This window comes from Xiphophorus hellerii, chromosome 21 (genome assembly GCF_003331165.1).
Source record: "Xiphophorus hellerii strain 12219 chromosome 21, Xiphophorus_hellerii-4.1, whole genome shotgun sequence".
Lineage (NCBI taxonomy): Eukaryota > Metazoa > Chordata > Actinopteri > Cyprinodontiformes > Poeciliidae > Xiphophorus > Xiphophorus hellerii.
The window spans coordinates 9,736,659-9,760,687 of NC_045692.1; the positions used below are offsets into that span (position 1 = coordinate 9,736,659).

The following is a 24,029-nucleotide window of genomic DNA, read 5'->3' on the forward strand; positions in this document are numbered from 1 at the left end:
ATTTTACCATTGTACTTTTTCAAACATTTTACTATTGAACTTTTTCAAATATTTTACTATTGAACTTTTTCAAATATTTCAGGTTGTATACAAAATTCTACTTCTGCTGAATTATGTAAGTTATACAGCAAAAAGTTATATTTTGCTGTATAACTTGCTATATAGCAAGTTTTACAATTTACAACTGTAAAATTACAATTTACAATTGTAAAAGTTATAAAGTAGGGTTTTTTTTAGCCTAAAAAACAACTTTTTGAAATAGGAGTCTAAAAAGTAGTTGTTAAAGCATTTTTTTCTGGATTCTAAGTTTGTTGTAATCCCTTTTTTTTTTTTGGTTGCTAGATCAGTATAAGAAAGTAAGAATCCTCTGGACTTTCTTAGTATGTTCCAATTTTTAATTTTCCTGTTCTGGAAGTAGTTTTAATGGATTCTAAGTTAGTTTAACAGCCAGTTCAATATGTGTTCAATATTTTAAAATCTGTTATTTTCTTCACTAACACCCAGAAATAAGCACAAGAGAGACAATGTCATCAGATAACTGCCATTTATTTTCTAGCCATGTGACAATGGATATTGTTACAAACAGCCCCTTTGCTTATTGAGAAATAAGATATTATCACAGATTAATTTGTACACAATAACTTAAATCCCCAAATAATTCAGCTGTAAGTCAGAAAATGAATCAACTGAAAATTGAAATTTAAAGATTAACGTGAACTTTGTGATTTTATGATGCTGGAACATTTAACCACTATACAGACACCTAGCTGTCTAGGGTTTTTGGTTATTTAATTGTGTCATCTATCCACTGCTTATAGGCACAGACGTCCATGAAAGCATTTGGTGCATTGAGTGCATACAATGCATCTCCAGTGAAAACACAAACACCATACAGCCTGTTCTTGAACACAAATCCTCCACCAGAGTCGCCCTGTCACAGAAGCAAAGCTGTTAGTTGTTATGCTGTTGTTATCCGGTAAAACAGAAACAATGTCTAAATTTTGTGCAGAAAATTGTTTAAAGACTGACGTACGCGAGACAAGTCCTTCTTGGAGCTTCTCACACTGTACCATTTCTGGAAACGGTACCTAAAGTCCTGGTCTTTTGCCAGTATCTTTTCCAACTTTTCATGTTTAGCAATCTTAAACTCTGCGCACTGAAGATCATCTGGGCGATGTGAGACTGTAGAGGAAAAGCAGCATAAACATGTAAGGTCTGTTTAAGAGTTGACACATTTTGCTCAGGATATCACCTTGTTATCTGTGGTTATTAAACTGCAGTATGTTACTTGTGTAAAATGTATTTTTTACATTTGTGTCAAAACTGCCACTATGTCCACATGGTTAAAATGAGACGGATAATCTATGATAAGCTTGATCTCCACCACCTCCTCCCTGTTGTCCTAGTTGTCTGCAGAAATGCACCACTCCAAGTCAAAAACAACCAAACAGATCCAAGAGGAGGGCCTTGGCGCTGTCAATCAATGCTCATGTACACCCTGCTCACTTTGTGTGCTTGTTCAAATTTTCAGTCTAAGCTCACAGTTTTCTCAGAACTTCCTATATCAGCTTTAAGCTGTTTATCTCAGAGAGTTTTTGAGGATCAAAACTGTAACTAATTGCTAAGTTCAGCTTCAGCAGAGAGTCTAAAAACAGATTTGAATAATCTGAATCATCATGAGGTAATAACAAACACAATGAGAAACATGAACATTCATCTCACTTCTTTTGTTAAAAAAGCCAACTTGTGTTGATCCATAACCTGCAAACTGAACCTTGGTGCCACTGAAACACAAGAAAAACAAAACTAAAAATAAGTCACATTAAGAAAGACAACTAATTCTGGGAGACCAGAGCTTAAACATTTTCCTGAATGAACTTTGCCTCATCTGGCAGATCAAGAACCAAGTTTTTAGTTTTGAGAAGATAAAACTTACAGTAGGAGAGTATCTGGACAGTCAGGCAGTCTGATTGGTTGGATTGTTGTTTTGCTCTGCAACTTCAGAAGCATGATGTCATGTTCACGACCGTTGCTGTCTCTATATATCTCACGTTGAGCGATTGTATAAATCAACTTTGTAGCACTTTTAGGATGAACTCCTACATGTGCCTCATTAAACCTAGGCAAAAAAGACACAATTGTTAAAGAAACAGTCAGTTATTGGTGATTTGTCAGTAAAGCTTTTCCTCACTCACCATCCTGGAGCGTACTCCCAGCAGTGAGCTGCAGTGAGAACCCACTGATCACTGATCAGAGATCCTCCACAAAATTTTTCATCTATATAATTATGTCTATAGACCGTCACATGATAGTGTCGCTCATCATCTCTACAGTTCTGACCTCCAATGACTCTCTTCTGCAGAGACGCTGAGCTCACTGCAACACCTGTAGATGAAAGTTTCTGTTGTTAGCTAAGTAAATCCACACAGTAGAAATAAGGAACCAAAATGACAGCTGCATAATGAAAAAAACATAAATAAAACACAGATCAACATAGTTCATAGTATTTAGAGCCAGTGAAAGTGTGTTCGACTCACCCAGCCCCAGTAGCAGCAGGAGAACCTTCAGCAGAGCCATTGCTAATCCAGCTTCCTGTGAATGTCTGCAGTCCTACAGCAGCTTTTGAACTCTGTTCACAACTTCCTGCTGTACAGGAAGCCACCAATCACAGGATGGACACTGATCTCTGCCAGGCTGGCTGAGCCGCCCCTAACATGTTAATCACGGTTCTCTAGGCTCTCTGTACGTCTAACAGTTTTTATTTCTGTCTCTGTCAGTTTCAGTCCAAATGTTTTCATGACAAAGTACAGAGCGATGTGAGCTGAGGATTTGTAGGATTCCTAAAATTTTCTGATTTAAAAGGATAAAACATGGCAGAGTTACCACTGTCTGAAATTCATGGCAATTACATTTGGAAGATGAAACGCTCTGGACTAAGATTTTTCTTACCGTCAAGACTTTCGCTGTCTGTGACGAACAAATTTCACCCTGAAATCCACATTCTTCACATTTCTGGTCTCCATACAGTAACACACTGCCGTGCATTATATTCTAATCATTTTTGTATGTTATCTTGTTTCAAATTTAACGTGTGATCTTGTGCAGCCCCAGGAGTCCTTTGGAATTATGACAATATTTAATAAGCTCAACTTGACAAAACCTGAGACTGATTCACCTTCACCAAAGCACCTACTGCCAGATTTCCAGTAAACAGCTTTTTGGTGAATGTCTTGCTAAAACTCAACAAGATCCCAATATGGTAGTGGACTTTGTTCTTGGATAAAGTTGTGCTTGTGGCAGTCTGCTACAGCCTGTAGAGATAAGACAGCAGACATATTTTATATCACTATTTCAGGTCATTTGGTCGAAGTTCTCACTCAGGCCAGAAATCTACATTTAAAACAGGACTTTCCACATCATATTTACCATTAACTTGCATGGAGACTTCTATTCAAGATATCTACAATGAATTGTGCACAATGTGCATTTCAGATATTTACAATTAAATTATGACTAGTCATAAAGTAAATTCAAGATACATCAATTTTAGTTTTGACTAGTCATAATTGTAATTAAAGATATCTTGAATGATACCATAATTCAAGATATTTTAAATACATTTTTGGATATGAGATATGTAGTTTTGACTGGCGAAAGTTTAATTGTAGCCTAGATATCTTAAAAGAAAATAATGACTTTGCAAAACTGAATTTGAGATATCTTGAATTGTAATTTTGACTAGTCAATGTTCCAGATATCTCCAAATGAATTAGAGATATCTTGAATTACACAGCTTTTCTATTTTAAGATATCTTAAATTAAGATTCTGACTAGTCGGAATGGCATTACCGATATCTTGAATATGTATTCTGCATAGTCAAAACATCACTGACTTGCGTAGCATTTTGAAAGTTTAATAAAACAATGAAAAAAGATGCTTGAAAATACACCACTTTCATGTTGAAAATGGTTTGACAGTAGCACTTTTAGCTTTAAAAAAATTGAGATAGATTTGAGGTTATCACCTGTCCACTGAAGTGGGCATCATGCAACAGTGGCAATATTTCGACAGGTATTTATTGATATCGTTACTCTGATTATAGATCTACAATATGGCACCATTTCCTGCAAATATTTTGGCTTCAACAACATTGACTTATATTTTAGTTCTTAAGTTGAATATGTAAGGGGAAAAGTCCCCTGTTGCCATTTTAATTTGTAACAAAGTTAGGGCTTTATTGCGGTTCTTAAAAATAAACAATTTTTTATTTATTTGAATGTTTACATTACATATATTCATTCCAAACTGACCATGATGGACAGAGTGACTTTAAAGACCAATGCATTAAATCCCTTTCTCTTACATACTTTTTAATTAATTAAAACCTTTAATATAATGTCTGTTGTTTTTTGACAAAAGCTGAAACGCAATAGTTAGCTTTCTTTATATGCAAGAAAATTTTGCACATTAACTAAATATTTAGCTCTGCGCAAGCTACCTGTAAACTTAATATTTAGCTAGCTAAAAATAAATATTTAGCTAATTCCGAGTTTCACACCTAGTGTGTATGCTAAATGCGTGGCTTGCTAAATAAAAACTTTGTTTGAAACTGTGACATTTACCAATGAATGAATAACATGGTGATAATATGACTGAAAAATGAACCTCCATTTTTTTTCTCTGTCTACAGGCTAAATAACCCAAATTGTTGCTGTTAATTTGCTAACTGTAATTTTCTAACATGTTCGAGATTATTCCTTCTCCAGATTGGTTTGTAATGTATGAGTTTTAGGAAGAGAAGAATTGGGACAGAATGCCCCGTGTCCTAACTTCGACATCCAAAATGGCGGGACCGGTGAACGTTTAGGAATTTGTGCTGCTAAAAAGTACAATTACAACAACACAAAAAATATTTTAAATGTACAGTAAAGGTATTTTTGCTTTCCAAAGTCATCGTTGGAGATATGACTGTTCAAATTTGTTTTGTTATGATTTGTTGAATACAGAGCCCCATTTCATTCAGTAGAGTGAAACAAAAATTAGTTTCAATACCTTTACTTTTGAAAACTGATTTATTTTCTCAGCTTTTGCAACAAAAACACAGCATTTCCAAAATGACAGAAAATACACATTAAAATGTACAAATGTTAAATTTAAAAGTATGTGATTTGACTAATTAGAAACATGATTACATATAAAAGTTAGTTTGGTATAAAGTGGAGCTAATGTGCTAACAAAGATCAAATTAAGGACAAACATGCGGCAGATATATCTAAAAAATAAAAAATGTAAAAAAAGCCCTGATTTTACATTGTGAAAAATAAAAAGACTAATGGAACTAAAATGTCCTTTTTAAAAGAAACTATGAATCTTGTGACTTTATACCAAAATGTTACAAGAAATTTATAAGGAACACTTTGTTTTGGACAAAACGACTCTTTGTCTTTTCTTTATCCATTTTATCTGCTCCCATAACATTTAATTTTGGCGACAGTCAAGGAGAGGGAGCAGAATGAGGGGGAAATAAATCTGAACTCGCACTACAATTTTTGCTTTGCTTGGTGTCACCCCTAAGGTGATCTGAGTGTGGCCCAGTGCTAGACTGTGAATGTAACTCTGTATCTGTTCCATTTGTATGACCTGTAACATTTGATCATTTTCTGCGTTAAAGCCTGTTTTATATTTAACCAAATGACTGTGGGGTTTTAGTTGGGGTCCTGAATCATAAATCACTTAAATCAATTTTAGCAGTTCATATATCAAAATGTTCTGCTTCTTCTTCTGAACTATGCTATATCTTGCTAAATTTTACTATTGTACTTTTTCAAACATTTTACAATTGAACTTTTTCCACATATTTCAGGTTTTATACAAATTTCTGCTTCTGCTGAATTATGCTACATCTTTAATTTTACTATTTAGCAAAAGATTTCTACCATGTATGACTGTAGCTTTGTTCTGCTTTTTTCCCTATTTCTTATGCTTTGTTCTGCTCTTTCTTGCATATTCTGCAGCAATCATTCTGCAGATTTGCCTTCTCATGGCTGTTTCACTAGGAACAGCAATTTTTTCTAGTTTGCATTAAGTTTATGCAAACTTAATGCAAACTAAGAGCCTTATAGTGCAGTTCTTCAAAGTTCTTCAAATGACCAATAATTGTTTAAAGATTACAGAAATTTAGCAGAATAATACAAATTGGTTTTTTTTTATTTCATCAAAGTTTTTTTATATAGTATTTGATAGATATGCACCTTAATCTGCTTTGTGATTGGAATTTCATAGCATTTACTATAATGTTTTGTATGTGTATGAAATCAGAAATATTGCACTCAAGTTCAATAATTGTCTGTGTGCAATGATGTTTCTATGTTGTTTATCTAGATGCTATATTGTCACACATTTTAATATATGACAGAAAATCATAACTAGGAAGTAGATTGCTATGTTCAATGTGCTTGATTTGTAGGACAAAGAGTCTAGGAAACTCAAATGTTTGCAACTCCTACGCTTTTGTCTTTGACCCTGATCAAACAAAACGTCTACTTTGAAAAGTGAAGCAAAGAGGTTTCTTTTTTTCTTTTTTACTTTATTTCTTAAAACAAGTAAGTAAAATCTCTGTGCTAGCTTTTCAAAGCTATGAATTTTCTTATTGGTAATCCAAAGACTCTTTTGTTTCCTGTCCTCAGAGCCTTATTGGGCAGCTGTAGGTTATTACTCTGGTTGCCCCAGTTTAGAATTGTCAAGAGAGAAATGTTAGCCAAGAGTCAAAAACCCAATTAGCCCATGGTTGAAAAACACTAAAAAGCAGTCGGCCTTGGAAAAATGTCAGGTAAAAAAAACAACAAAAAAAAACCCTCTTGATGTCTGCAAGGATGCCAGGAGACGATGCTATTCAAACTTTTTACAGCCTTTTATTTGATTGTCTTCAGAAAGAAAGCTATCCGACCAGTCCTGTAGGACCTGGATGTTTTAAACATGTCCTAGTTATTGAGACACTGCTTTATGTTAAAATCAATAAAGCCGTTGGTGTAATTAAACAACATGTTCATTCTCCGTCTCATGCAGATCTATCCCAACAGCAGTGATTTACTGTATCTTTTACTTGCACATTGGTCAAGAATATCCATATACTTTCTATCTGTTGGTCTCGAAGCCACAGTTTCGAGACCACTTGCACAAAGCTGCAAGTGCAGCACTTGCCTACCAAGATGGCGTGGATCACTTCCGGTTCAGATTTGTGGGAACTTTCTGTAGAGATGTAAGAAATTCAATAGTGTCATTAGTTTTGAGCAGTACTGTGAAATTTACAGAATGTTAAAAGATGTGACACATGCTTAAATATCTCTATGATGTTCGATAGAATGTAACTGAAGCATCCTTTTTAAAGCATTCTGCTATCCCAGACTCTGCACCATGTGTTTCCAATTTCCACGCTTTATGCTTGCCACATTCCCAACCGTCACCTCTGCTAACTGTTACCAAGCAATGTTGTCGCTATGGGTTACCGACAGGTGTGACCGCCGCCGAACAGCAGAAGGCAAAGACAAATCAATCTCTGTTAGATGAAATAGAATAAAAAATGCACATGTTTTGGCATTTCTTTTAGCTTTTTGCTAGGTCTTTTCCTAAATAACGCCTTAACCCTGCCACAAACATAAAGAGGAGAAGTACTGTAGGTATGCCTAGATGAGCAAACTCTTATGCAAGTTATAATTCAAAAAAAGGACAAGTTCCTTAATTTAGGTGTTTTATGTAATAAAAGTACATTAAATCTGTCCTGCAGTGTATAGAAAACACCCAACAGGTTCTACACTGTCATTTATGTCATTAAGAAAAAAACAACAGGTTAAAATAGAAGCTTTTAAAATCAAATTTAAGGTAGAATAAAGCATTTAGTGGCAGCTATTCCTTGTATCACTTGATTAAATAATCATCAGGAAGTTTGACCAGATATATAAAAGCAAATATATCAGAGTAACTGCATAAAAATAGAGCCATTTCAGATACTGCAAGTGTCATTTTGAATGTCATATCTTGAAATTCAGAACAGTTAGTAAACAGTTAGCAATTAGCGAATGACTGAAGCAAAGTTACTTCTCTAAAATTAATCTGGCTGTACATCTTGGCATAGAAAGTTACATCTAAAAGAACAGCGTTTGGAAAAAATATCCAGTGCCAAATAAGTGTAAAAATTGCATCCATTGGGAGTTCATCATCTTATTGGTTTTGATTTGAATATTTTTGGTCACAGTAAAAAGAGACACTTAATTTCCACAAATCACACAATTTATTAGTAATACTGCAAACAGATTCCATAATTTCATCATCTTAATAGTCACATTTTTAAAAAGCAGTGTTCATGAAAGCTTCACAAAACAATACCAGCTGATCAGTAATCTGTCCAAGCAGCACTGGACATGCAGGTGTAAAGCAGGAAGCAAGAAGCATTAAAAGTATTTCAGCTATTTGGAATGACCTAAAATGCTCAACTGAGTGGGCAGCAGCATTTATAGATTGAGTTAAAAGTATTATTTGACAGTACCACTCTATGCAGAATAATAACCTGTTTAACTTCTGACAGTTGATGTGAAATTGGCAACAGTGAGAAAATGCCCTCATGCTAATCTGACGTTTTTAGTTAGGTGGTAAATTACTGTATTTTAACTGGGAAGATCAGGAGTTAACCATACTCAGCAGTTTCAAGCACAGCATTTTTATTAGTTTCTAATCTGCATGAACATGTCTTCAGTTCCTAATGTAAACAGTTCTTCATTGTGATCCAGGTCAACATTAGTCATAAGAAAGCAACAGCTTGTGGCAGTGGTTGCACTAAGAACTGGTGATAATCAGCGACTATCTTAGATGTGAGGCCTTTGGTCAACAGCCTGTTGGGTGATACAAGGGGACAATGCCCTAGCAATGTACAATAGAAAAGCTTTAAAAGGAAGAAAAAGAAGTCAGAAGTGTTGCAAAAACCCAGTCAAAGCCCACATGAGCTCTATAAATCCTCTTGAAACTTCATCTCCTGCCCAGATTTGATTTAAGATTGGATTCTGGAGACCGGAGACCACTGCTTGACTTTAATGTACTTTTTCTTACGGACACGTCTTTGTTTACAGTACATCTTAAGTGTTTGCCGGCTGTAGGACTCACCCATGGCTCATCGTCCTCAAGGTTGTCATCCAAAATGATGTCGAACATGGCCCTATCTAATTATTCCTCAATTCACTAAACTTGCCATGTATTCATACCTGAACAAAACAGCCCCAAACCATAATGTTTGAGGAATCAAAACACCTCATTTGAGGAATTTTGACATAGTAGTCTATGTATCAGAATGTCTATATATTCAAAAATATCAAAATCTATCCAACTGGTGTTGTAGAAGGACACACTGTCACACTACACACACACGTTATTTTCTGCGTGTCATGATCAATATCTGGTGACAGTCACTGGGAGAATAATACAGAAGTGATATAATGATGATCGAAGTAACTTTGAAAAATCTGACATTTTTATTCATTTATTTTTTTGCCACTTGCAGTCCAACTCGAGAGTGGAAAAAAAAAAACCTGAAGCCATAAAAATACCAGTTTCTTCTTTACCATTTTGTGATGCCTTGCAATAGTTAATTTATCCATCTTTCAACAAGTCACCTGGTGATAACAGCTGCCTGTCTTGGTGATTAGCCCTACACCCCTGTTGATTGGACCAAACACATGCTGTTTAGACTCTTTGACTCCCTGTGGTTGATAAAAATCCCTGCAGTGGAGAAGTGATGTAGGAGGATTTAAAAATCAACATAGGAAGAAAGCCTATGTTAAGAACCATAGAGTGCAGGCAACATGTGTTCTACCATGGGCGGAAAGCATTATGTGTCGCACCATAGGGGGAAGGCTTTATGCGCAACGCCAGATTGCCCTCATTGTGCTTCCCACTGGGCTAATAGCATCAGCTGTTTTGTCCTCTCAGAGATTCAGGGCATAATCATAAATTTTTACAGATTGGTTTGCTTAATTCTCTAAATTTGGGAACGTTTGTGACTTTGTGTGTATTTAGCAAAATGTATTCTGTTACACGGATAGCAAATATAGTGAGGCTGCATCTGGTGTTAATTGGTCAGTGCTTTCTCACTTACTTTTAAAAGAGGAAATGTTGCATTTTCCATCTGTCACAGATTCAGCATCACATGGAGTGTCATATCAGCAGAAAATAATAACCTGCCACCCGCCAAGTCTCCAACTGGATCTTTAAACATTCATTGTCTATTTTAAGTACACATCCCATACACCACTCTTTGAAGATTTCGATAATAATTTTGGACACTTATTTAATAACAGGAAAATAACAAAATTTTGAACAAATCATTTATTTCACTTCATTTATTTGTATTTGATTTGCTGACTAATAAACGTGCAATGACAGCAATTACAATTTATTTCGAAATCCAGCTGTTCTTTTGGTCTGCAATCATAGAAAATGCACTACATCAAAATTTAGTATTTTTAACTGTAAATTAGCTGATATTTACCAAATTATGAATTTATCTAATTCTAGCTTAAACCTTGCAAACTCACAACACAGAGATCAATTTAATGTGGCACTTTGTGACAAACTAATTATACCCTGAAAGCCTCACATACAAAATATGCCAAATAAATCCCTTGAATTCAAAGGGACTGTAGATTGCATCATTGTTTTGTTGATTTTTTTTTTTTCTCCAGTACTTTGTGTGACCCTGACAGTAGTAGATGCAAAAATATCTACTCCCATACGCATACTGAGTTATACTGTAATGGCACAGCATAACCTGTAACCTAGTTAAATCTTGGACAAATCTGAATATTTTGCACAATGTCATGCAACCAAAACTCTTAGAAGATCATGAGTACTTATTGTTCACCTTCAACATAGGTTCTACATTCTGGACATCTACAATTATGTGAAGAAATCTAATAAATTGAGAAGATATTTGTTGTCAAATCAAAAAAAATGAAAAAAAAAGAAAGAAGCATGTCAAATCAGGAAGGTATTTAAAAGCAGACAGAGATTCTGATTTTTATTTTACTAAATCAAAACTCCTTTTCCTTCCTTCATCAGTGTAATGAAGTGTTAGTTTTGCCAAGGCAAAGCCATTAGCTGTGTCATGTTATGTTTAATTAGCCCACATTGGGTTGTTAATCTGATTGGCGAGAGTGGCAGATACTGAAGGCTAATTACACACATACTGTATATACATACACACCTGCAAGCCCACCCCCACAAGCAAACACACACACAATCCTATAGATAGCTCTGTGGAGTCTGTTTACTAAAAGGGATATGCACAATTTTTACCATTGCCTTCATCTCAAATCTGACACCACTCCATGTTTGTTTACATTTCAGAATGAAGGAAGTCAGTGCTCATGGTCTTATTCAGAGCTTTTTGTGTTTTCTGCAGTGGTTCTTGGGGCAGTGCCATCACAAGCGAGGCTTTAAACAGGTTGCTCAAAGGGTTTGGTTTGTTTATCACAGTGAAGGGTGGAAGCAAATGTCACACTACCTAAAAATGTAACAAATGTTGCAGTTTTGGTCCCCAGTCGTACAGAGTACAGATCAATATCAAAAACAACTTTATATAAATCTGACTTTGCATTATAGCTGTATCTAATGCCTTGAAATTGGCCTCCGTCTCTTTAAGAACCTTCTATCCTTTCTAATACTTTGTAGACAGCAGCAACTTTGATGGTGCCAGTGTAAGTTTGTGTGTTAAAGCCAATGATTCTAGAAAATTTTGGTGCCATTGTAGATAACAAACTTTCTTAGAATTCCATGCAGATTACACAGATGAAAAGTTTAGGTAGCAACTCTCTTTTGAGGGATTTGAGAAGGCTTTAATAACTGTAAACATAGTAAGAATTTATTATAAGTATGCTATTCAGTGTTCTTTCCTTTAAAATAACAGCTTGGTAGAGCGATATTTATGTTAAACATCAAAAGGCACTGAATCAGGTGATCAGTCAGGGCAGTAAAATTACTGACTAAATAAGACTCTCACTTCAGAGATTATATAATTAATGCATAAGAAAGACACTCATGTTTATAAATACTTTTTTCATATTCTTACTCATTGTTTTAATTGAGGTCATTCGTTAGAATACTGTACCTTTGTGTGGAAATATTGCTTTTATCCCTTCAGTTGTATTTTTTTAAACAAGAAAATAGTATTTCACTTCCACCAATGCTGTTAAATATTCTTTTTGAATTCTTTATTTTTCAGATATAAATGTGTTTGTTTATACAATTTGAGCTTTTGTGATTAACCTTTTATTTTTTTTTGGCTGTGTTCTCTGTACATTTAAGGATGTATTTACATGGAATTTTCTTGCCAGATTTCTAATTTATGTACATTTGTTGGACATAAATTATATTATCTACTATCTTCTGTTTTCACATTTGAAGACTTCCACTTATTGGTGGTTATTTTTAATCGTTCAGTGACAAAATAATCTTAATGAATTTTAACTGAATCTATGTCTTTAAATCTCAGATCCGTAGGCAGGGAGGCATCCAGCTGTTGGTTGATCTGCTGGATCACAGGATGAGTGAAGTTCACCGGAGCGCCTGTGGAGCATTAAGGAATCTGGTATATGGCAAAGCCAATGATGAGAACAAAGTGACCCTGAAGAACTGTGGGGGGATTCCTGCTTTGGTCCGTCTGCTTAGGAAGACTGGGGATGTGGAAATCAGAGAGCTTGTAACAGGTACAGTGTTTGCAATTAACTTGTTTTTCACCTCCTGGCACTGGTGCTAGGTATGCTCCAGAATGACAGCAGCCTTAGGAGAGGATATAATTGCATGTGTTGTGTGTGTGTGTGCGGGTGTGTGGGTGTGTGTGTGCAAGACTTTTCAGCGTTATATTAACACATTAGTATTTTCATGGGAGTGTATGAAAATAAACTGCATGCAGATGTATGGATTTGCTAAATACTCTATTAACTTGATCCTTACTGTACCTGTTAATTTTGACTGCAGTCACAACCTCCCAGTCAGGCAATTGTTGGCAGCACAAAATGTTAAACGAATGGGTAATAGTCTGGTGTTCACCTGAACTCCAAACTCTCAAAATCGATATCTTAGATGAAGCAAAACTCAGAAAGACCCCCAAGTGCATTACTGAAATCATGACTTGAAAACCCTCACAGCACCTTTACATGTTCTTTGACTGTGCTTCTAAATGTTTGATTCTGTTTTAGTAGAGAAAAAAAAAGATTAGTTTTGTGTAGCATAACTTAAGACAGACATGACAGTATATGTATCTAGTAAAATACATGTGTCTTTACATAAATGTAATCCCATTACTTGTATATGTTTTTTACTTGATAAATCCTTGTCAGTAATTGCTAACTATTGAAGCTGAATTATTTTTTTGAGGAATTAATTCTATTCATCTTTAACGGAATTAAAATAGTTCAGAAAAGTTTTCCAAGAAATATCTGCAAACAAAAGGTGTTTAGACTCCCATACAGACATTGCATGACCTCAGACAATTCAGTGAGTGTTATTTTCAGATTTCTTTGAGATTTTTTATTTTTATTTTTTTCCTTTCCCTCTTTTTTTTTATGTTTATAGTTTCAGAAAGTACTATTAAAGCAGTAGCTACGTTCTTTTTCATGCATAAACAAATGTTCACAATAACCTTGTACAGTATGTGTCACATGAGGTATTCTTCTAAAACCTAATAGTTTGTAATCCCATGACAATACATATTGAGGTGATATTTGAGTGAGTGAGTTGCTGTTGCATGTATCATCACTTCAAAATTTCTTATAATCACATCCTGCTGGTGAGGCCATAACAAAAGAATAAAGCTAACCTACTATTATTCAACCCCCTGTTACTTACAACATCTTCTCTCTAATTTCTCATTGTCTGTACTTATGTTTTGTATTCTTCCTTTATTCACATTTTCCGCTTTTGTCTCCGTTTGTGTGTAATTCCATTGTACTGGTGCTTGTGTTTTTGCACTTGTATAACCATTGTTTCCCTCTTTGCATTTTGTGTCACCTGACACCAGGCTAGGCCAAAGATAAGAAAAACACTGTGTAGCTCATAGACTAAGACATTTCTGAAGATAAAGAATGAGTGCAGCCGTTCAGTAAAAGACAATGTTTCGGATGCCATAAATCCACCCAAGCCAGTTCACACACTCGTACATAAATTAAGCTAAAAGAAGCCCTTCATCTTCAATTTGACCTTCAACCCCTCTGTATCTGCGATGGGACAAAGCTCATCAAGCACACACATGCATCCTTAAAGGAATCCCTCTGGTCACTTGTTGCAAGAGGAGGATGGACTTTAGAGAGAGCCAGAGTAAATGAAAAATTTACTGTTTTGGCATAATGCAGCAGGAAACTACAAAATAGAGGAAGTGACTTGTCTTTTAAAAGCTTTTGTGAAAGAAGCATAAATGCCATTACTTCATTATAGGTGGATGGAAATACAAGTGATATGGCTTTTAGTTTGGAGGTCATCATTGCTGTCTTAACGTCATCTCTACGCTTTCATGCCTTTGCAAATGTGGTTAACAGCTTTCAAGAAATTAGGTCTGAACACTTAGATATGTCAGCTAAGAGTAAAGAAAAAAGAAACTGACATGGAATGCAGAGTCTTTAACAAGGCATAAACTTCTAAATATTTATTTTTCTGATATTGGCCACAGAGCTGTGTACTTAGTGTGTACTTATAAGAATCAGGCTGATTCTTATTCTGCGAGGAGAAGTATCACAAGACATCTAGCTGAACTTAAAAACAACAAAGACTTTTTTTGTTTGTTTTACAATACTCCACTCTCTAAGGGATGCATCAGTCAGGACCAGCTTTGTATAAACCAAAACTGTAAGATTTTGTAAGTCATTCTATGTTTGGGAGTTTGGAGGAGTCAGCAGAGCTAATTTACCCTGAGAAATAAGGCGAGTTTGCAAATGTCTCTCTCTCCCTCTCTGTATAGGCATTGTAACGACATCAAGAACATTGCAAGGAAGTTGGTGCTTCAGCTGCAATAGAAAACAGACAATTTTGAAATGTTTTTTCTTGGTTCTGGATGAGAGTTGCGATGTCTGCGATACTGCCCACGTACTTATTTTTGTCAGTAGATTAATGAAAGGCTATGAGATGACGGAGGAGCTTGCAGATATCCAGCCAATGCACGACACTACAACAGGGAGTGATTTGTTCACAGACTCGAATGCATCCATGGAGACACTTGGACTAAAACGGGACAAGCTGGTAAATGCACAAATGGACTGTCCAAATCCGATGGGGAAAAATGTTGGCCTTTTGCAGTGGACTTCAAGTATATGAATGCAGAACAGAAACTAGTATCATTGATCATGAGATATTGTGCAAGTCATTGATATAATTTAGACATTTTGTTGATATAAGTAAAACAGTTAATTTCATCAGAGCGACTGTACTGAATCACATAGTTTGTTTTCGATGTTGGAAGAATAAGACAGTGAACATAGTGACAAAAGTTCAAGGAAATCCCTGAGCTCTGTAATGAATAGTGGATGGCAGATCTTGGCCTTTACTGCTGATTGTGAATGGATTCACTGAATGAGTGTCCTAACACTAGTGATGCAGATAAAAAAAGCACTGGATGCACATTTAGATAATGATGTTGGTCTTTGAAAAACTGTTAAGCAATTACATAATATATTACAGCATTTCTGGTATGCCCATAAATCTGACTCACAAGCGACATTTGCAAAGAACAGCGTTGAATGACGAAGCTGCTTTTGTGGCCTACTGGGGACTAATTGTTACTTAAAAAACGATCTGAGAGCCTACTAAAAAAGACAGTAGGTTTTCTATTATTATTCAGATTTCATGTGGCCGCTTTGGAAACGTAAGAGCCTTCCCTGCTCTATGTATTAGTGATATGTTAGGGATAGCATCCAGTAGATTTTGCCTCTTGAGGGAAATTCATTGAAATTATGGAGAGACGAATGTCCAAAAATAGCTTGGAGTTGAAGTGCTTCAGCAGTGTGTATTTGCATTTTGGTCTAAAACCAGGTTAAATTTAATACAGGTCACATTAGATGATGTTTTTATAAATAGAAATCATCATCTCACTCAACCAGACACACACTATGAAATTCGATCTTCCCTTCTTTTTGGCTCGTCCTGTCTCTGCCCTTATCTGTCCAGTTTGCCCCTGCTGCAGGCAGTGTGACTTCTTTGTCACGCATGTTCTGCTGTCTGTTTATTCTGGTACTTAGCATTGAACCTCACATTTTGCATGCTTCTGTGCCAGCACTGCCGTATTTCAAAGACTGTCTTCATTTAACATCATGCCAGTGCTACGATTCACCTCTCAAAACTGCTGCTGTAATTTCATTTCAATTGTGTTTTAATTTCTTACAGATCATTATGGAAAGGATGTGTGCAACGATTTAATTCTATCATTTCTGCGTAATGCCGCTTTGACTATTGACAAATTTCTTCCCATTCATTGGTGTTTTTATTAAAATATGCTCAATTTCCTACGGAGATGCTCCACAGTTCTCGCATTATGTTGACTATTTCAGTTTTAGGCACATACTGTAGAGGCATTATACGTAAGATTTAAGATTTAAAGCTGAGGCTGAAATAGTCTTAATAGGTCGAGTCAGAAAAAAGACATTTTATAAATTAATATTAAGAAAAGGTCCTTAACTGGCCAACAGAAAATCATTTGAACTAGTGGAATGTTTGGCTGAAGTACTTAATTGTCTATGTTTAAGTGTGCAATTTGTGTTATTAGGCTAAATTTATGTAGCAGTGTGACTTTTCATGCCAATGTAAATCTATACAAAGTCCTTTAAAGTGCTACAGAAATCATCAAAGTGTGTGGATAAAGAGTAAATGAGAACTATAAAGATCAGCTCATGCTTGCTTTTCTGTGTTTTTGTAGCAAGAAGGCATTAAAGACATTACATTCCGCTCAATGTCTGACCTTCAGTACTAGTGGTCAGTTAAATGACTTAATGGTAAGCCATTGAGGGGGCTCTCAAAGGTTCATTGAGACCATAGCGTTTACTAAAATGACACCAACAGGCATGGTCCTTGTGTAATGGTCTCTTATATAAGCAATTGTTTTTGAGACGAAAGCTTCTCCTTATTACTTGAGTGATGCTGTTGCTTCAGTATTCTTTCTCATTTCTGTATGATTTAAGTACCTTTTTAAGTCTGAGAAAATGGAAAAGGGCATAGCTTTTTTTTTTCTTTCTTTTTTTACGTCAACCAGAAAAACCTTTCTATAACAGTTTACCCTTTATTGGCTCCCTGGGTCTCGGTGTGAGATAGATAGCATGGGGCCAAGGCTTCCGGGCCTGTCAGTCAAAGTCTGGTCGATGCAAAGGCTTTCTGTGTCAATAGGAGATGCTATCCCAACTCCTCGTCTCACCTTGATGCGGTGGACCATGGCTGCATTTGCTACTGCTATATATGCTCCTAAATGCTTGCATTGAGTAGCAATCCCCGCTTCCTCAACACACAACTACCACTTTAGAGTAAATTGTATTTCTTTTCAACAGTTGATGGCTCAGATCCCATCACTTCCTTTTACGTCAAACTAAAAATACATTTGTGCTTCCGTAAAACCAAATGTATCCTATGACTTTGCTGCTGTGAATTTATTTTATTATTGATTTGACCTTTATAAAATGTCAAATAAAATAGCACTTCTTCAGGAATCTGTTAAATGGGAATAAATACTTCCTTTTCAAAACACAAGTACACAATGCACAACAGCACATTTTTTTAAGATAGAAAATTAATGAAAAGTTAGGTTATTTATAAGTATAACTTGAATACAATGGAGAACATACAGTAAGTATTTGATAAACCACTGATTGTCCTAATTTCCCCACTGGCCAAGAAGAGAGGTTGTAATTTTTCTCATAGGTATATCAGCTATGAGAGACAGAATCATCCCAAAAATTCAGTAAATAACATTTTGTTTTTTAAAAAACTTACTTGTAATTGATTGCATGGAATAAATATTTGACACAATATTAAAAAAATAGAACTTAATACACACTGTAGACAAATTTAGCTTTTCAAGGATATTCAAATTTATTTGAACACACTCGTATTTCTGTCAGTGTAAGCTAAAGATTAAGTCTTCAATTTACTGATTTTAACAGCTAACACAAAATTTTGCCATAGTCATTTTAAGCTGTTGCAAAACACCTTCTGTCCATCTCTGCATGTTTTGTAAGAGGAATGAGGTGCCTGGAGGCGGGGTTGAGCCAAAACAACTACTGTCACATCTCAAAATACAGATGAGGTGATGATAGCCTTGCAAAGGCCAACTTAGACAAGACAGGACTCCCTGGAAGAACATATGTTGTATCTTAATGGGAACACACTGGGTAAACAAACTCTTTAATATTTATTATCAAAACAAGTTGCATGGGACAATGAAGAGGCCAAAGACAGAACAGCTTAAGCAGTTGTGGCACTTAAAAATAGATTACACACTGATGCGATTCATCCTTTAGAGTGATATAACATCCTATGTTGACCATGCTAGTGCTACTCAAGAACTCCTTTGGTTTTTGTGATGCCTGCATAGCCAGCTTTATTGGTAATTTGTTATCTTAAAACAAGATTTGCTCTGTGGACTTTATGACGGAAATGTTTCGTGAAAGAGATTATAATGACAGTAGTGGGAAAAAAACCCAAACTTAATCCTCCCTCATGCTCTATTTCTATTGAACAATACTCTTCTGGACATATTATGCAGGAATGACCTGGTAGCAAACATTACGTACTGTTAAAACCTGTTTCCAAAACAATATTTCTCCTAGTGGGATTTTTAAACCAACCTACCTGGAAAATTGGATTAAATTTAGGTAAAGTTGTCGGTTTCTGACCACGACAAAATTGTTGACCATTGGTTTCCTTTTTTCTCCATATTCATAGTTTTTTGTTACATTGATTGCCTAATATGTCATCTGTGGCTTTACTCATCACCAGGTCCTGACCCGATGGCTAAGTAATTCTTACTGAGCTGAAAAGATGAAAGCTGTTTAATAAAACATAGCCACTAGAGGACTAACAGGTCTCACTCTCCCCCTTACAAGTCACACTCTCATTTATTCATGAATTCATGCAATCATCTCCCCTTTTCCCCAAACCACCCAGTTCCTAGGAAACTGTCTGTCAAGTATATGAAGACAACTATTCACAGGAGGGGCATTAAGCTGTAAAGACAGAGACAGGACAAATGCGCTGGCACAAAGGCTTGAGTATGATGTCATTGAGTTTACCGGTAATTCACAAGATTTTATATCCTGAAGGACACACAGTTTAGCGGAGCGTTACAGATTTATGTTTCTGGAACAGGAAAGTGTGTGAGAGAGTTGGTGGGCATATGTCAGCCTCACAATTGTCGAATATCATCTCATGGCAGACATTGATCTTGACTGAGAAAGAAACCAAGCTTTGTTCAACAAATTGTATTTGTTTGTTTTGGGTGGAGGGGAGAGATTTCCAAAATAATTCAAACCAGACCTCTTTCTTCTTGCATTTGTGAATCGTGTCTTGTACAAGTACATACAAATTTGTTCATATTTGTGCAGGTAAAGAAACCCAACCCGAGTCAGGATTCTTGCTCTTGCTAATCAAAGCAAAGGCAACACAGTTTTAATGTGATTGCAATCATACCCTAATCAGCACTTGATAAATTGCCCTACACATAAACCGTCAGAGAAACAGATGGACAGAAAGAGACACAATATAACTGGGGTTGTTAAGTGTCCTGCTGAATCTGTGTTTATGTTTGCATATTTTTTTGCATTAGATTGAAAAGACTAAGTTTTTGGCAAGCAAAGCGACAAGCAGCAAAGCAACAAGCTTAATAGAAACAGAAAAGACAAATGTTGCAGCCGTCATCTCACAGATAAACTCTCTCCACAAGCACTTGATTGCTGTCTAACAACTGACAAGGTCACAGCTTTATCACCCAGTTTCTCTTGTCCTCCCAATGGCTCACACAAAGATATGTTTTTGCCATTTGCTTTCAGTAATCTCTTTTCCTTTCTTCTCATTTTTTATCAGAGATTTTCTTTTTTTGTTTTTGCTAATATTTGCCTCATCTTCTCCACTTTTGAATTTTGTCTCCTTTCAAACAACGATGTTACGATGCTTGAAATTCTCCACCTAATTATGAAATAGAAACCAAAACCTAGTTCAGTAATGTAATGTAATTTTTTAATGTTATTTGTTTACAGTCATCATATAACTAGTATAAAGATACTGATGACCACAATTCCTATTGTTTTTGACTAGCTTATCTAGTTTGTTACCCAGAAAAACTATTGGTTGTTTACTGATTGACAATAAAAAGCAATTCTTAGGTAAACTTTAGATAAACTTTACTCAGCTGAGGTCTGAGTCCTGACTAATTCAAAGCAAGACTTTTGCCACTGAACTCTTGTGTCTTTTTGTTAAAATGTAAACCTTGAGCCGAGTATGAGTGGACTGGAAACTATATTCACTTACACGGCATCCATCACTCTACTGTCCAGTCCCTGTCAGAGCAAACAGGAAATCACTCACTCTCTTTGGTTAGACAGCCTGATGGCCATTGTAGAATGTAGAGGGTGCTGTGCATGAGAAAGAAAAAATATATATTTTGTCAGATTCTCAACAGATCTCTCCCTCTTGTTATACAGTGTAATTTGTACATATATTAAAATACTTTAAGCCTTTAAATTTAGTTTGGAAATCTGTTGTTCAGATTTTGCATCTTGAAATAGTAAAGTGTCATTTTGGTTTTTAGTAATACTTTGAGAAATGGCTGGATTATTTTGGACCTGGTGGTCAAGTTTCGAATCCTGGAGCTTGATCTGGCCCAGCCTTAAAAAGCTACAGAAGTTCCCTCCACAAGGGTCTAACACCTGTGAGAAGGGACATCGATGTCAGGTGAAATGGAAGGAAGGTGGCAAGCAAAGCAAAAGAAAAGACTTCTGTGTGCCGATTTCCAATGTCCTAATCTAGACCTTGTATGTGGAATATCATCTCACTGTTGGTTAAAAAACAAAAAAAGGGTGTGTGTGAAACTAGCTAGATTTAATTAGACAAATCTCCACACAGAATTTGGACTAATGATTCTAGCTCCCGGATAAAGTTATACTCCTCAGTGGTTGCCCAGGGAGAGAGAAATCCAGTCGGTGTGGGCATACTTACCAGTCCCAGGCTGAACAGTTTGGTGTTAAAGGTTTCTTTGGTGAGTAACAGTGTTTTATCTTCGGAGTTCTGAAATTGCAAGAGGTAAGGTTCTGGTTGTTATCTGTGCGTATGCACTGTAAAACAAATTAGATCTTGGAGGCTTCAGGTGGTGGCCTGGATCTGGAGTTTTCATTGTGCTCATAGAGAACTTCAGTGCCTGTGTAGCCAAAACTGGAGCTTCGTTAAAGGGTGTGTTTAGTAGTAGCAGCCTTCCTGTTTCTTCTACCGGAGGTTTTTAATTATTAGATTTCTATTCAAGGCATGTCATGTCTCAAAAAAAAAAGGGCAAAAAAAAAGATTTCCAATAGGTGTACTTGGTAACAAGTCACCTTGGGTCAAATGTCGACAAAGAGTTTGCTTTTATGTAATCAGACCTGCATCAGAGCTGTCAGGTGATCACTACCTGATGGTAAATATCATCGGGTAGTGGGGGAGGCCCCACAATAGACTTGGTAAACTCTTGTAGAATCCAGATGTTGTTTGTATCCAGAATCCAGATTGTTGTAGAATGTAGAATCCAGATTGTTCAGAACCTCCAATGCAGACACATGTTTTAGAAACAGTGGCTTGAAGATCTCTGGTTTCTAATGTGACGGCAAGCAGAAGACTTGTTGGTGCACAGTAGTGGGGAGTAAACTGTCATCTGAAGAAATAATCTCTATGGGCCATTTAACAATAACAACAGCTTCAATAAGAACCTTTCAACATTGCGTACATTTTAGACAACCAGACTTAAAGTGGTATGCTTTGTTTACATTTTAATTGCCCCAGCTTTAAGCAATTTAGTGAGAATATCGCTTTCCCTATATCTCTGACAGCATTACAAAAAAGATTAATAAATACAATTCTGTAGTATGTTTCAAATGGAAAATAGCACTGCGTGAGGTCATCCGCTGTTTAAATGTTAACTGACACTAAATGACATATGTCACATTGACCCTGTAACATCTGGTGTCTGACACCAAACCAGCCTTTAGTCCCAACAGCTCTTTTTAGTGTGCCATGGTAAATAGAGAGGTGTAAGCTTTTTTTTCTGTTCTGGTTGACATTTTCTCATAGCCATCACTCATCGCCTCCAGCTCTTTTACTTTTGTCATACTTTTCATTTTTTTCTACTTTTTGCCCTTTTTTCTATGTGTACCGATTCCACAGTTTTTGATTCATGGCTATACGTGCCTGTTCTCTGCTGCTTTCATCCTGGCCAAAAATAATTAGTTCAATCATCAAGTGCTAACCACTATATTTAAAATGATGATGATGATGTTTGTAGTTTTCCTGCATATGATGGTGACCAAAGAAACTGTGGGGCTATCACTTGCCTTCAAAGAGCATCTGGCACACCATCTGACAAGTAGATGAGAAAATGTGCACACGTGTGTCTATAATGTTTGTGATTAGATGATATAACATAATTCAGATGGCTGGATAACTTTTTTTATGCAGTTATATTCATATGATGGGTACTGCTGCATTGCTTTCTAGGGGGTATGTGTGGGTTTTAGTGCTCTTTAGGAAAAAGTTCAGTAAGTAATGCTTAATGCAGACAACTCTCATTTTAAACTTACACTAAGATTCCACAGTAAAAGTCAAATTGACAAACTAAAATGCAATCAAGCTAAGTCCCAACAACTAATCTACTTTAAAATATTTAATGGATAACATAAAATCTTAACTGTTAATTAAACTGGTTCTTTTCTTCATTAATATCCGACATCAGAATAAACATTATTCATTGTAGCTCCTTTAAAGTTAGCTTTTTTGATCCAGTCAGTCAATATCATTGAATAGATCAGAACAGAGCAGTTTCCAGATAAAGCATTTACTGTTGTGCAACTTTACGTACAAATGAAGAGTTTCTATTCTTCGAAATATCTTGTTTCTCTGAAATACGCCTTACTTTAAAAACGAAGCAAGAAATTGATATTTTGAAATCAATAGTTCTCAAAATCTTGCACAGATTTTAACATTAATTTTTATGCAGAATAATGAACACACCTCCTGATGCCTATTTTATTTTCAACGACATTACATGCAGGTGTGCTGTGGAACCTGTCGTCATGTGACGCCCTGAAGATGCCGATTATCCAAGATGCACTTGCAGTTCTGACCAACAGCGTCATCATACCGCACTCCAACTGGGACTCATCTCCTGGTCACCTTGATGACCGCAAACTCCACCTTCATACTTCCCAGGTGCTACGCAATGCTACAGGCTGTCTCAGGTAAGAGATGCAATTTACATCGCTACCGCTGCTAAAGCATCTTAAGGCATCCGTTATAGTTTATAATTTGTTTACGTGCAATGAAAACATGTGTTTTAATGCATTAAAGACATAACCATGGAAGAGTACATTAATTTACAAGCAAAGGTACATATTATTAATAAATGTACATGAGTTAATGTAGTGGAAAGTCTATAAAACTGCAAGATACAGAGGTCTGTGAACCACAGAAAATGAGTTTTGTACCTAAATGAGTTTCATGAGCTACAGTTGGTAAACATCTAAACTGAACTCATTAACTCAAATTACCTTAGATATTTTTAATGGAATAAGATGTTTTTCATTGCAAATATTACATAGTGATCATGCTGATGTGTGTGTTATTTTTAATTATGGCACCACTAAGAGATTAGCTCCCTAATTCACAGCAAAAAAAAAATAACTTTCTCTTGGTGTCAGACTCTAAAATTGTCTATTAAGGCAGATTTAGTTAAATGAATTCTTTATACATAGAGAAAGTGTTGGGTTCTAATCTCTGC

The 24,029-nt window shown here is 35.9% G+C and overlaps 2 protein-coding genes across 2 annotated transcripts in view; one reads left to right on the plus strand and one right to left on the minus strand.

Annotated features, from left to right (window-relative positions):
* The window catches only part of ctnnd2a (catenin (cadherin-associated protein), delta 2a), a 219,605-nt gene that overhangs the window by 143,794 nt on the left and 51,782 nt on the right, over positions 1-24,029 (plus strand). Inside the window, 2 exon segments of the mRNA XM_032551622.1 lie at positions 12,537-12,750; positions 23,304-23,490. Of these exon segments, the coding sequence (XP_032407513.1) occupies positions 12,537-12,750; positions 23,304-23,490 (401 nt within the window).
* On the minus strand, positions 539-2,685 carry LOC116711969 (arginine esterase-like). The gene is made up of 6 exons (XM_032551629.1): positions 2,538-2,685; positions 2,196-2,385; positions 1,937-2,119; positions 1,723-1,784; positions 1,034-1,182; positions 539-931 (listed from the first exon to the last, which is right to left on the minus strand). Exons 1-6 carry the CDS (start codon positions 2,575-2,577, stop codon positions 785-787), a joined length of 771 nt encoding a protein of 256 aa, XP_032407520.1. The 5' UTR covers positions 2,578-2,685; the 3' UTR covers positions 539-784.